The sequence below is a fragment of the Panulirus ornatus genome, chromosome 1, assembly GCF_036320965.1.
Source record: "Panulirus ornatus isolate Po-2019 chromosome 1, ASM3632096v1, whole genome shotgun sequence".
Classification (NCBI taxonomy): Eukaryota; Metazoa; Arthropoda; class Malacostraca; order Decapoda; family Palinuridae; genus Panulirus; species Panulirus ornatus.
In genome coordinates this window covers 51850710-51864047 of record NC_092224.1, presented here as the reverse complement: position 1 = coordinate 51864047, position 13338 = coordinate 51850710, and the positions used below count along the sequence as shown (strand labels likewise).

The 13338-nt window shown below is 40.3% G+C and overlaps 1 protein-coding gene across 2 annotated transcripts in view; it reads right to left on the bottom strand.

Moving 5' to 3' along the window:
• Oseg4 (intraflagellar transport protein Oseg4) overlaps positions 1-13338 on the bottom strand; it is a 600898-nt gene that overhangs the window by 187327 nt on the left and 400233 nt on the right. For both annotated transcript variants that reach the window (XM_071662283.1, XM_071662291.1), the window contains exons 13-14: positions 9380-9461; positions 7176-7343 (exon numbers count right to left, since the gene is read on the bottom strand). In XM_071662283.1, coding sequence (XP_071518384.1) covers positions 7176-7343; positions 9380-9461 — 250 coding nt within the window. The remainder of the gene's footprint in view (positions 1-7175; positions 7344-9379; positions 9462-13338) is intronic.

Sequence of the window (13338 nt, the reverse complement as noted above, 5' to 3'; positions counted from 1 at the left end):
GCTCCTCTCTCCAAGAATCTTGCACTAACCTGCTTTATCAATCCATCAATATAAAAATCTAACAACTATGGTGACATTGTAAACCCATACCAAAGACCAGTCTTCACCTAGAACCATTCACTCTCCTTTCTACTTACTCTCTTAATAAAAACTTTTCTAGTCTTCTGATAGCTTCCCTCCTACACCATATATTCATTACACCTTCCACAGATCATCTCTCTTAACCCTATCAAATACTTTCTTCAGATTCTTCAGATACATAACTGCAACATACAATTCTTTCAGTTTTTCTAAGTATTTTTCCCATACATTATTCTCTACCACTCCAGAAAACACACTGTTTTTCCCTGGTCTGATGCTCTGAGCATGCCATCACCCTTTCATTCACCACTCTCTTTACAACTCAAAAGGTAAACTAAAGAAACTAATACCTCTGTAATTCAAACACTCACCTTTGTCTCCCTTTACTCTATACAGTGGCAATGTACAGGGATTTCCACCAATTCTTAGACACTTCATGATCTCTGCACACACTGAAAATTCTAATTAATCAATCAATTACTCAGTCACCTCCTTTCTTAAAAAATTCAAGTGCATTACTATCCACTCCATCAGCCTTACCACATTTCATTTTATGCAAGAGCTTTCACCACTTCTCTTTTTACTACACCACTTACCACAACTCAAACTTTACATATCTACCAACCTATCATCAAACACACTCATTAATCCTTCAAATACTCACTCCATCTTCTCTTCACCTCATTTGTGCCTGTTACCACTTCCCCATTTTGCCCCTTCACCAATGTTTTCATTTGCCCTTTTGCATTTCTTACACTATTAACCTTCTCTCAAAACAAATCTTCACTTTCCATGAAGTTTGTTGATATTAGTTCACCCAAACTTTCATTTTCCCTCTTTTTAGTCCTGTTCCATCCTCCTAACCTCCTGCCACTTCCTCTAGTACATCTCCCACTCACTCACATTCCTTCCCTGTAAGTAATGCCCAAACATCTCTCTCTTCTCTTTCACTAGCAACAAAATTTTGTCATCCCACCACTCACTATTCTTTCTCACCTACCCATTACCCGTGTTCTATATACCATACACTTCTCTTGCACATGCCACCACTACTTCCCGAAACACCTGCCATGCCTTATCCACTCCCCTTGTTTTATTTAATCTCACTTTTTACTTTTTGTCATTTTGCACTCAATCTCTTCTCATACTAGCATTGCTTCCCTAAACACCTTCCATTTCTCACTCACTTCCCTTGTTTAATTCACACTCATCTTTTGTCATTATGCACTCAATCTCTCCTTGAATCTCTTCACACACTTTTTTTTAAGCCCTCATACTTGCACCGACCTCTTTTCCGAAAGCCTCTATAAATCTTCATCCTTGCCTCCACCAGGCAATGATCAGACATTCCACCACCTGCCATTCTCACTATATTTACTTCTAAGGGACTTTCTTTTGCCTGCTTATCAATTGGCACATAATCTAATAGAGTCCACAAACCATCTTTCCTCCTACATATATACTTATGTATATCCCTCATTTTAATCCAAGTATTCTGAATTACTACTCATTTTTCAGTACACAATTTCATAAGCTGTTCACCATATCCATCCACCTCAATGAATACCCAAATGCACCCAAGTTATATCTTCAACTGCCGCATTACTCACCTTAGCATTCAAATCAACCTCACCAAAACTAATGGCACACTCACTCAGCTGCTCCCAAACACTGGCCTTTCTTCATCATACTTCTCATGCCTAGGTTCATAAGCAATAATATTCACCCTCCTCTCATAATCTACTTCCAGTTTTACACACTTCTGTCTGGAGCTCACTTTCTTACACACTTCCACACATTCCTACAACCCCTCCTTCAGCAGAAGTCCTACCCCTTCCTTAGCTTTTGCCTTCACACTCACTCTAACCCCTGATTTACCACTAAGACATTCATTAACCATTCTTCCCCATTATCCTTTGAGGTTTGTTTCACTCAGAGACAGAACATCTTGCTTTCTTTCCTCAATCCTCAAACTTACTATCTATCACTCTTCTCACTTTGGCAACATTCAAATACAGTCAGACACCTCACCCTAAGCCTTCAAGGAGGATGAGCGCTCCTTGATTCAGTCCTCCTTTTGTTCCATCTAACACCTCAGTTCCCATCCCTCTTAGTTGCCCTCTACAACATCCTAGAAATGTGTGGGAAGTATTTTCTCTACCCTATCCTATATTACATATCAAAATTGGAACCAGCTTCATTTTCCACTTCATTTTCCTACTTACTAACACATAAGCACTGAAAAAGTTCCCAGTCTCCTTAAGGTAGAAGGCCACTTTACATGCAGAACATGCATTTCTTGGCCTGCATATGCTTTCCTTACTATCAAAAATCTTGCAAGCTTGCATGTCTGCCTTTTCTCAATGCAGTTTGGGAAGAGAAGAGGCTCAATTATATTTCACACTGTCAGCAAGAGATTGAGCTCTCTGTCTTAAGACTGGTTCTGACACTTCCATGTCTGAGCAGTGTGAAGCTCAGGCTGTTGGAGAAAGGGATGATCTCATAGTCCTGGTAAATGCATGGCTCATTGACCAGGCAATATTAGAGATCTCATGGCAGAAGTTCTTCAGAATCATGGTGAACATCTTAAAACACCACAGTCTCCCTTATATCTCAGCCACCCATTCACTAAGCACAGATCAATCACAAAAACCAACTCCTGCCTTGGGAAGATCTTATCAATCCCACCTGTGTGTGCTTTGTAGGTTTTGATAAAACCGGTACATTTAATGTTCATCCTGAACTTTGTATCCTTAAAATACCTTAGGACCAAAGATACTGTCTCTGTCCCAAAGTCATATGTCATGATTGCAACGACATGTTATCCTCCATCTGAGGGCCAATATTTCATCCCTAGACTTAATAATCTAAAGTTCCCCTTGTGACCCTGGCTTTTGCCATACTTTGTATTCACAAGGTTTAGATGCCCAATTCTGTTTCCCTAGCAGTCCCTGTATACCATACTCCTCTTGATGCCTTTCAAAGGTAGAGTAGTGAGAAAGTTATGATCAGTATTATCATACTTTGTCACTGTCTCCCGCGTTAGCAAGGTAGCACAAGGAAACGAACGAAAGAATGGCCCAACCCACACACATACACATGTATATACATACACATCCACACACGAAAATATACATACCTATACATTTCAACTTATACATATATATACATACACAGACATATACATATATACACATGCACATAATTCATACTCGCTGCCTTTATTCATTCCCATCGCCACCCCGCCACACATGAAATCATAACCCCCCCTGCATGCGCACGAGGTAGCGCTAGGAAAAAACCACAAAGGCCACATTTGTTCACACTCAGTCTCTAGCTGTCATGTATAATGCACCGAAACCACAGCCCCCTTTCCACATCCAGGCCTCACAAAACTTTCTACGGTTAACCCCAGATGCTTTACATGCCCTGGTTCAATCCACTGACAGCATGTTGACCCTGGTATACCACATCCTTCCAATTCACTCTATTTCTTCCACGCCTTTCACCCTCCTGCATGTTCAGGCTCCGATCGCTCAAAATCAATTTCACTCCATCTCTCCACCTCCAATTTGGTCTCCCACTTCTCCTCGTGCTCTCCACCTCTGACACATATATCCTCTTTGTCAATCGTTCCTCACTCATTCTCTCCATGTGACCAAACCATTTCAAAACACCCTCTTCTGCTCTCTCAACCACACTCTTTTTATTACCACATATCTCTCTTACCCTTTCATTACTTACTCAATCAAACCACCTCCACCACATATTGTCCTCAAAACATCTCATATCCAACACATCCACCATCCTCCGGACAACTCTATCTATAGCCCACGCCTCACAACCATATACCATTGTTGGAACCACTATTCCTTCAAACATACCCATTTTTGCTTTCCAAGATAATGTTCTCGCCTTCCACACATTTTTCAAAGTTCCCAGAACTTTCACCTCCTCCCCCAACCTGGACTCACTTCCGCTTCCATGGTTCCATCCGCTGCCAAAACCACTACCAGATATCTAAAACACTTCACTTCCTCCAGTCTTTCTCCATTCAAACTTACCTCCCAAATGACTTGTCCCTCAACCCTACTGTACCTAATAACCTTGCTCTTATTCACACTTACTCTCACATTTACCAAACTCAGTCATCAGATTCTGCACTTTCTCACCTGAATCAGCCACCAGCACTGTACCATCAGCAAACAGCAATTGACTCACTTCCCAAGCTCTCTCATCCACAGCAGACTGCATGCTTACCCCTCTCTCCAAAACTCTTGCATTCACCTCCCTAACAACCCCATCCATAAACAAATTAAACAACCATGGAGACATTACACACCCCTGCCACAAACTGATATTCACTGAGAACCAATCACTTTCCTCTCTTCCTACACGTACACATGCCTTACATCCACGATAATAACTTTTCACTGCTTCTAACAACTTGCCTCACACACCATATATTCTTAATACCTTCCACAGAGCATCCCTATCAACTCTATCATATGCCTTCTCCAAATCCATAAATGCTACATACAAATCCATTTGTATTTCTAGGTATTTCTCACACATACTTCAAAGCAAACACCTGATCCACACATCCTCTACCACTTCTGAAACCACACTGCTCTTCCCCAATCTGATGCTTTGTACATGGCTTCACTCTCTCAATCAATACCCTCCCATATAATTTACCAGGAATACTCAACAAACTTATACCTCTGTAATTTGAGCACTCACTTTTATCCCCTTTGCCTTCGTACAATGGCACTATGCATACATTCCGCCAATCCTCAGTCACCTCACCATGAGTCATACATACATTAAATATCCTTACCAACCAGTCAACAACACAGTCACCCCCTTTTTTTAATAAATTCCACTGCAATATTATCCAAACCCGCTGCCTTGCCAGCTTTCATCTTCTGCAAAGCTTTTACTACCTCTTTTCTGTTTACCAAATCATTCTCCCTAACCCTCTTACTTTGCACACCATCTCGACTAAAACACTCCATATCTGCCACTCGATCATCTAACACATTCAACAAACCTTCAAAATACTCACTCCATCTCCTTCTCATATCACCACTACTTGTTATCACCTCCCCATTAGACCACTTCACCAATGTTCCCATTTGTTCTCTTGTCTTACGCACTCTAGTTACCTCCTTCCAAAACATCTTTTTATTCTCCTTAGAATTTAATGATACTCTCTCACCCCAACTCTCATTTGCCCTATTTTTCACCTCCTGCACCCTTCTCTTGACCTCCTGCCTCTTTTATTTATACATCTTCCAGTCATTTGCACTATTTCCTTGCAAAACTCATCCAAATGCCTCTCTCTTCTCTTTCACTAATAATCCTACTTTTTCATCCCTCCACTCACTACCCTTTCTAATCTGCCCACCTCCCATGCTTCTCATACCACAAGCATCTTTTGCGCAAGCCATCACTACTTCCCTAAATACATCCCATTGTCTCCATATATTTTAGACATAACTACAACCAGCCTAGACCTCAGATTCATTTGCTTTTCCTCCTCAGACAACTGGATTGGGTGGGCATCAAATGTTGATTAACTTTGATATAATATTAAGTCCTGAATTGTATCAACAAAACTGAACCTGGAAAATACTCTCAGTCCCCATTTGTTTTAATCCAGTCTCAATGTACTACTTAAGACTGCCTGTTTGTGTTCATCATTCAGGTAAAGAGAACACAAAAGAAGGTAAAGAACCCACAACCAAAGGTGCCCTAAAAATGTTTTTCTTTATAAACCCACATATCAAAAGAACTCTAGCTCTCCAAGGGATTGCTCAATTTTTTTACTCCCTTGGGGAAGCCTGTAAACCACAGTACATCAACGTGGAGTACTGGTCAAGGTATGAGACTTGCCAGATGTCATGGGTTAATGAATAAACCAGTCTGGTCTTACTAAGGGAATGATCTTTTTCCAAAAGTTGCTCTTAATACCACAACCAGCCTAGAGCTCAGATTCATTTGCTTTTCCTTCACAGACAACTGGATTGGGTGGGCATCAAATGTTGATTAACTTTAATATAATATTATGTCCTGAATTGTATCAACAAAACTGAACCTGGAAAATACTCTCAGTCCCCATTTGTTTTAATCTAGTCTCAATGTACTACTTAAGACTTCCTGTTTGTGTTCATCATTCAGGTAAAGAGAACACAAAAGAAGGTAAAGAACCCACAACCAAAGGATCCCTAAAAATGTTTTTCTTTATAAACCCACATATTAAAAGAACTCTAGCTCTCCAAGGGATTGCTCAATTTTTTTACTCCCTTGGGGAAGCCTGTAAACCACAGTACATCAACGTGGAGTACTGGTCAAGGTATGAGACTTGCCAGATGTCATGGGTTAATGAATAAACCAGTCTGGTCTTACTAAGGGAATGATCTTTTTCCAAAAGTTGCTCTTAATACCTTCACTCAGAGAAAAAGAAAGAAAATCGATATCAATCCATGGAATTAGAAAAACAGGTCTGGTAACAGGCATCTTAACATTAAGCAATCCTGGAGAATTCTGAGCCAATAAGTGGCCAAGGTGAGTGTCCTAATAATATCTTTACTGTGGTGGATTCTGACTGGCTCAATGGGGGCCAAAATAAGTGAGCTCTTTCTACCATGGATGAATAGATTGCAAAGGGTTGGGAGGACCCACATTTCCTTACAAAACCCTTAGGACTGGAAGGTACTAACCTTGAGTCTTCCAGAGATTTTCCCAGAGAATTTTTCATGACAGAATAGAGAGCATTGTCATTTTCATATTGACATATCAAGCATATCTATATGTTATACAAAAAATATACATATTTTGGTCACATCTGATATGAACCAAAGGGTGAAACAAAGATGAATATCTATTGAAGTATATTATGCTCAATACTCAATCACAAAATGAAACACCTGAAAGCTACAACAGACAAAAAAGACAATTTCACACTGTATTGTAAGAAAACAAGTCTACTTCATTAAAAAAGCAGGAATAATAGGATTTTCTCAAGAAAGATGTTGGCTTAGCTCTTACAAGAACTTCAAGAAAATTTAATACTTTAATTCACTACTTGCCTGGAAGCTGCAAAGATAACCTGAACTTGCAACAGGCTCTTCAGGATCCATGTTGCGAAACACATACATGCGAGTCTTCTCCATCATTGCAAATAATTCTGGGTTGTCCTGTGCCCAGCACATATCCCAAACATCTTTGCGTTCAAACTTCAATATTGAACCCATCACCTGAAAGAAATTTCACAAGGTTATAATTATGAAATATTTCCACTTAACTAAAAGAGTTCCCTTTTGTTAAGCTGGTTAACATCAACCTTATTCTATCCAAATGTAGAGCAATGACAAATAGTAACACATCTAACATTAACACAGGAAAAAGTCGCTAACTTTGTTTTTAAAAACTGGAAGACATTTTCTTCCTGCAAACAAAGCATATGAGAGATCAAACATAACATAAAGCCAGATGAGCCTATCTAGTCTACCCTGAAGGCTAAAACCTTTCATCCTTTGACAGACTTCTAAAGATGAGCCAACAACATGGCAATGTCATGGGTCTTCCTCATAGTAACCCCCTCCATCTACCCCACTAGACCACTGGTATTCAATCACACCCCTTTTCATGATAATACTGGGAAAAGGAGCACAAGAAAAAAAGAAGTGAAAAGGAGAGGGTGCATAAGGGAATGAAACACAGGATTATTCATATGGCTCTCCTTGTAAGAAGAAAAGGTTTTCAGTTTTTAAAACCCAATCTTTTCTCTGGCAGGGATCAGCTTGTGAGCACATAATATGAGAGCATTTACTCATAAGTATTCTTACTCTTATTGATGATGCAGCTGACCTTATCATGTCATGCATCTGGGGAGCTTTATCACCAAAACTTTTGATATCAGTCACATCCATATATCTTCCAATGAAACTATATAAGGAATTCTCCCATGAATTACCTACACCGCTGACTGTCACAATTAATGCTTCACTCAAACAATCTAAATGCTCCATAGCTTAGAAGACAGGGTGTGTCACTCCACTGCTCATATATGCCAACCTAGAGTCTCTTGATACCTTACCACCTGTTGCAATCACTCCAATCCCTTGTCTAATTTGTGAAACATCTGTGTCTGACTGGGCCATTGCTGACACAGTTGAATCAGTAGACCCTTGGCAGTTTGCATACATGAAGTCTTCCTCCACGACTCATTGCCTTTATATCCTCCTACACTTCATTTTCTGCATCAAAGTAAAGAAAGCCACTAACCTGGGACTATGTGGTTATCTCATCTCATGGCTGTTGGACTTCCTAACTGGATGACACCAAACCATCCGCTTAAGAGGAGCCAAATCATCATGACCCTTAACATGTGGTGTAGCACAGACCACCAAGAGGGACCAGCCAGATAAAATACAGATAAGGGCATGCAGAATCATCCTGGGCCCTTCTTACACCACCTACCAAGAGGCCCTCATCTTGCTGAACCAGGCAACCATCTCCAACCAACACTGGCAACTCATACTGCAGTTTGGCAATGAACTGCTGACTCACTCCCATCTCAGAGAGCTCCTCCCCATAACACCCTACCTCCACAGACCACCATTTGTTACCACAATCGACTTGTTCCAATAAGGGCCCATACAGACAGATAAAACAGTCCTATAGTGAACAACGGCATATAAAGCAGCCAGGGGAAGCCACCAAATGTTGTGTGGGACCTGGATGCTGATAGGGGGTGTGCTTTTACTACATATAACAGCAACAGAAATGATGGGAGTAAGCAAAGCTTTTCTTCAACTTTACCCGCAACAACCTTACTAACGCTAACAGTGAAAAGTATGAAAAAATTGTAGTCACACTAACAATGCTGAAAGTGAGAAGTTCTTTGAAAGATCAAATGAAAGAGCACAAAGAGGTCAAAGCAGACAGGAAGACTTGATAACAGTTTTCAAATTCCTTAATCAAACTGACAAGTGTTAACAGTGAGAATTTTCTTGAGGAATGCAAAAACAGAACAGTAAGGTGTCAATACAAGAAACTAAAAACTTTCTTAACAACATATGAAGAAATACTTTATAAGAAGAATGCTGTGGGTGAGTGGAATAAACTAAAAGATGAAACTATAAATACACATAATGCATTAGTTTTAAAAGATGACAGTGAAGTGAGTTTACAAAATGAGGCCATACAAGTGTTGAACAGTGTACAAATAAAAAATAACTGAATACAATGAGTACAATAAATAATCTATAGTAAAGCTTACATAACATACCTCTGACCCATTGTTGTCTGATGAACGAGTATCCAAGTCTAAGAATGTAAGGAGTCCTGTAATATCTATGATGGCTAACCGGCTGCAATGGAGAAAGAGAGCCTTAGAATCATAAAAGAAATAGCATTGCACCATACAGGTCAACAGGCATTGTTTTCTCACTATCTATGTTATCTACAAAGAATAAAAACAATGAGAAGCTTGGCAATGCTCTCAAATCAACATATTTCATATAAATACATATATTACTATTATTATCATTATCATTATTGTAATACTTGAACGCTGTTTCCCACATCAGCAAGGTAGTATCACGATACACAAAGAAAGAACCATCCACTCATATACACACATATAAACATACATACTCATACACACAAATTTATTTATCTATTTATTATTGGATCGATGTGGTATACCGGGGTTGACGTGCTGTCAGTGGATTGAATCAGGGCATGTGAAGCGTCTGGGGTAAACCATGGAAAGCTGTGTAGGTATGTATATTTGCGTGTGTGGATGTATGTATATAGATGTGTATGGGGGTGGGTTGGGCCATTTCTTTCGTCTGTTTCCTTGCGCTACCTCGCAAACGTGGGAGACAGCGACAAAGCAAAAAAAAAAAAAATTATTTATTATACTTTGTCGCTGTCTCCCATATTAGCGAGGTAGCACAAGGAAACAGATGAATGAATGGCCCAACCCACCCACATACACAAGTATATATATAAATGTCCACACAAGCACATATACATATCTATACATCTCAACATATACATATATATACACACACAAACATATACATATAAACACATGTACATAATTCAAACTATCTGCCCTTATTAATTCCCGTCGCCACCCCGCCGCACATGAAATAACAGCCCCCTCCCCCCACATGTGGGCCAGGTAGTGCTAGGAAAAGACAACAAAGGCCACATTCATTCACACTCATTCTCTAGCTGTCATGTATAATGCAACAAAACCACAGCTCCCTTTCCACATCCAGGCTCCACAAAACTTTCCATGGTTTACCCCAGATGCTTCACATGCCCTAGTTCAATCCATTGACAGCACATCGACCCCGGTGTACCACATCGTTCCAATTCACTCTATTCCTTGTACATCTTTCACCCTCCTGCATGTTCAGGCCCCAATCACTCAAAATCTCTTTGACTCCATCTTTCCCCCTCCAATTTGGTCTCCCATTTCTCGTCGTTCCCTCCACCTCTGACACATGTATCCTCTTTGTCAATCTTTCCTTACTCATTCTCTCCATGTGACCAAACCATTTCAATACACCCTCTTCTGCTCTCTCAACCACATTCTTTTTATTACCACACATCTCTCTTACTGTTTCATTACTTACTCGATCAAACCACCTCACACCACATATTGTCCTCAAACATCTCATTTCCAGCACATCCACCCTCCTCCACACAACTCTATCCATAGCCCACACCTCGCAACCATATAACATTGTTGGAACTACTATTCCTCCAAACATACCCAATTTTGCTTATGAAGATAATGTTCTTGCCTTCCACAAATTTTTCAACGCCCCAAAGAACTTTCGCCCCCTCCCCCACACTGTGGCTCATTTCCGCTTCCATGGTTCCATCAGCTGCCAAATCCACTCTCAGATATCTAAAACACTTCACTTCCTCCAGTTTATCGCCATTCAAACTTACCTCCCAATTAACTTGTCCCTCAACCCTACTTTACCTAAAAACCTTGCTCTTATTCATATTTACTCTCAGTTTTATTCCTTCACACACTTTACCAAACTCAGTCACCAGATTCTGCCGTTAATCTCCAAAATCAGCCAACAGTGCTGTATCATCAGTGTACAACAACTGACTCACTTCCCAAGCTCTCTCATCCACAACAGACTGCATACTTGCCCCTCTCTCCAAAACTCTTGCATTCACCTCCCTAACAACCCCATCCATAAACAAATCAAACAACTATGGAGACATCACGCACAACTTCCGCAAACCGACATTCACTGAGAACCAATCACTTTCCTCTCTTCCTGCTCATACACATACCTTACATCCTCGATAAAAACTTTTCACTGCTTCTAGCAACTTGCCTCCTACACCATATATTCTTAATACCTTCCACAGAGCATCTCTATCAACTCTATCATATGCCTTCTCCAGATCCATAAATGCTACATGCAAATCCATTTGCTTTTCTAAGTATTTCTCACATACATTCTTCAAAGCAAACACCTGATCCACACATCCTCTACCAGTTCTGAAACCACACTGCTCTTCCCCAATCTGATGCTCTGTACACACCTTCACCCTCTCAATCAATACCCCTCCATAAAATTTACCAGGAATACTCAACAAACTTATACCTCTGTAATTTGAGCACTCACCTTTATCCCCTATGCCGTTGTACAATGGCACTATGCAAGCATTCAGCCAATCCTCAGGCACCTCACCATGAGTCATACATACATTAAATAACCTTACCAACCAATCAACAATACAGTCACCCCCTTTCTAAATAAATTCCACTGCAATACCATCCAAACCTGCTGCTTTGCCAGCTTTCATCTTCCGCAAAGCTTTTGCTATCTCTTCTCTGTTTACCAAATCATTTTCCCTAACCCTCTCACTTTGCACATCACCTCGAACAAAACACCCTATATCTGCCACTCCATCATCAAACACATTCAACAAACCTTCAAAATACTCACTCCATCCCCTTCTCACATCACCACTGCTTGTTATCACCTCCCCATTAGCCCCCTTAACTGATGTTCCCATTTGTTCCCTTCTCTTATGCACTTTATTTACCTCTTTCCAAAAATCTTTTTATTCTCCCTAAAATCTAATGATACTCTCTTACTCCAACTCTCATCTGCCATCTTTTTCACCTCTTGCACCTTTCTCTTGACCTCATGCCTCTTTCTTTTACACATCTCCCAGTCATTTGTATTATTTCCCTGCAAAAATCGTCCAAATGCCTCTCTCTTCTCTTTCACTAATAATCCTATTTCTTCATCCCACCACCCACTACCCATTCTAATCTGCCCACCTCCTATGCTTCTCATGCTACAAGCATCTTTTGACTGCTTCCTAAATACATCCCATTCCTCCCCCACTCCCCTTACATCCTTTGTTCTCACTTTTTTCCATTCTTTACGCAGTCTCTCCTGGTACTTCCTCACACACATCTCCTCCTGAAGCTCACTTACTCTTATCACTCTCCATTACCCATTATTATCTCCCCCTCATATATATACATATATATATATATATATATATATATATATATATATATATATATATATATGTGGAGGCTAAGGTGAAGATTTGTATGGGTTTTCAGAAAAAAAGAGTGAATGTTGGGGTGAAGAGGGTGGTGAGAGTAAGTGAGCTTGGGAAGGAGACTTGTGTGAGGAAGTACCAGGAGAGACTGAGTACAGTATGGAAAAAGGTGAGAACAAAGGAGGTAAGGGGAGTGGGGGGGGAATGGGATGTATTTAGTGAATCAGTGATGGAGTGCGCAAAAGATGCTTGTGGCATGAGAAGCGTGGGAGGTGGGTTGATTAGAAAGGGTAGTGAGTGGTGGGATGAAGAAGTAAGATTATTAGTGAAAGAGAAGAGAGAGGCATTTGGACGATTTTTGCAAGGAAAAAATGCAAATGAGTGGGAGATGTATAAAAGAAAGAGACAGGAGGTCAAGAGAAAGGTGCAAGAGGTGAAAAAGAGGGCAAATGAGAGTTGGGGTGAGAGAGTATCATTAAATTTTAGGGAGAATAAAAAGATGTTCTGGAAGGAGGTAAATAAAGTGCATCAGACAAGGGAGCAAATGGGAACTTCAGTGAAGGTGCTAATGGGGAGGTGATAACAAGTAGTGGTGATGTGAGAAGGAGATGCAGTGAGTATTTTGAAGGTTTGTTGAATGTGTTTGATGATAGAGTGGCAGATATTGGGTGTTTTGGT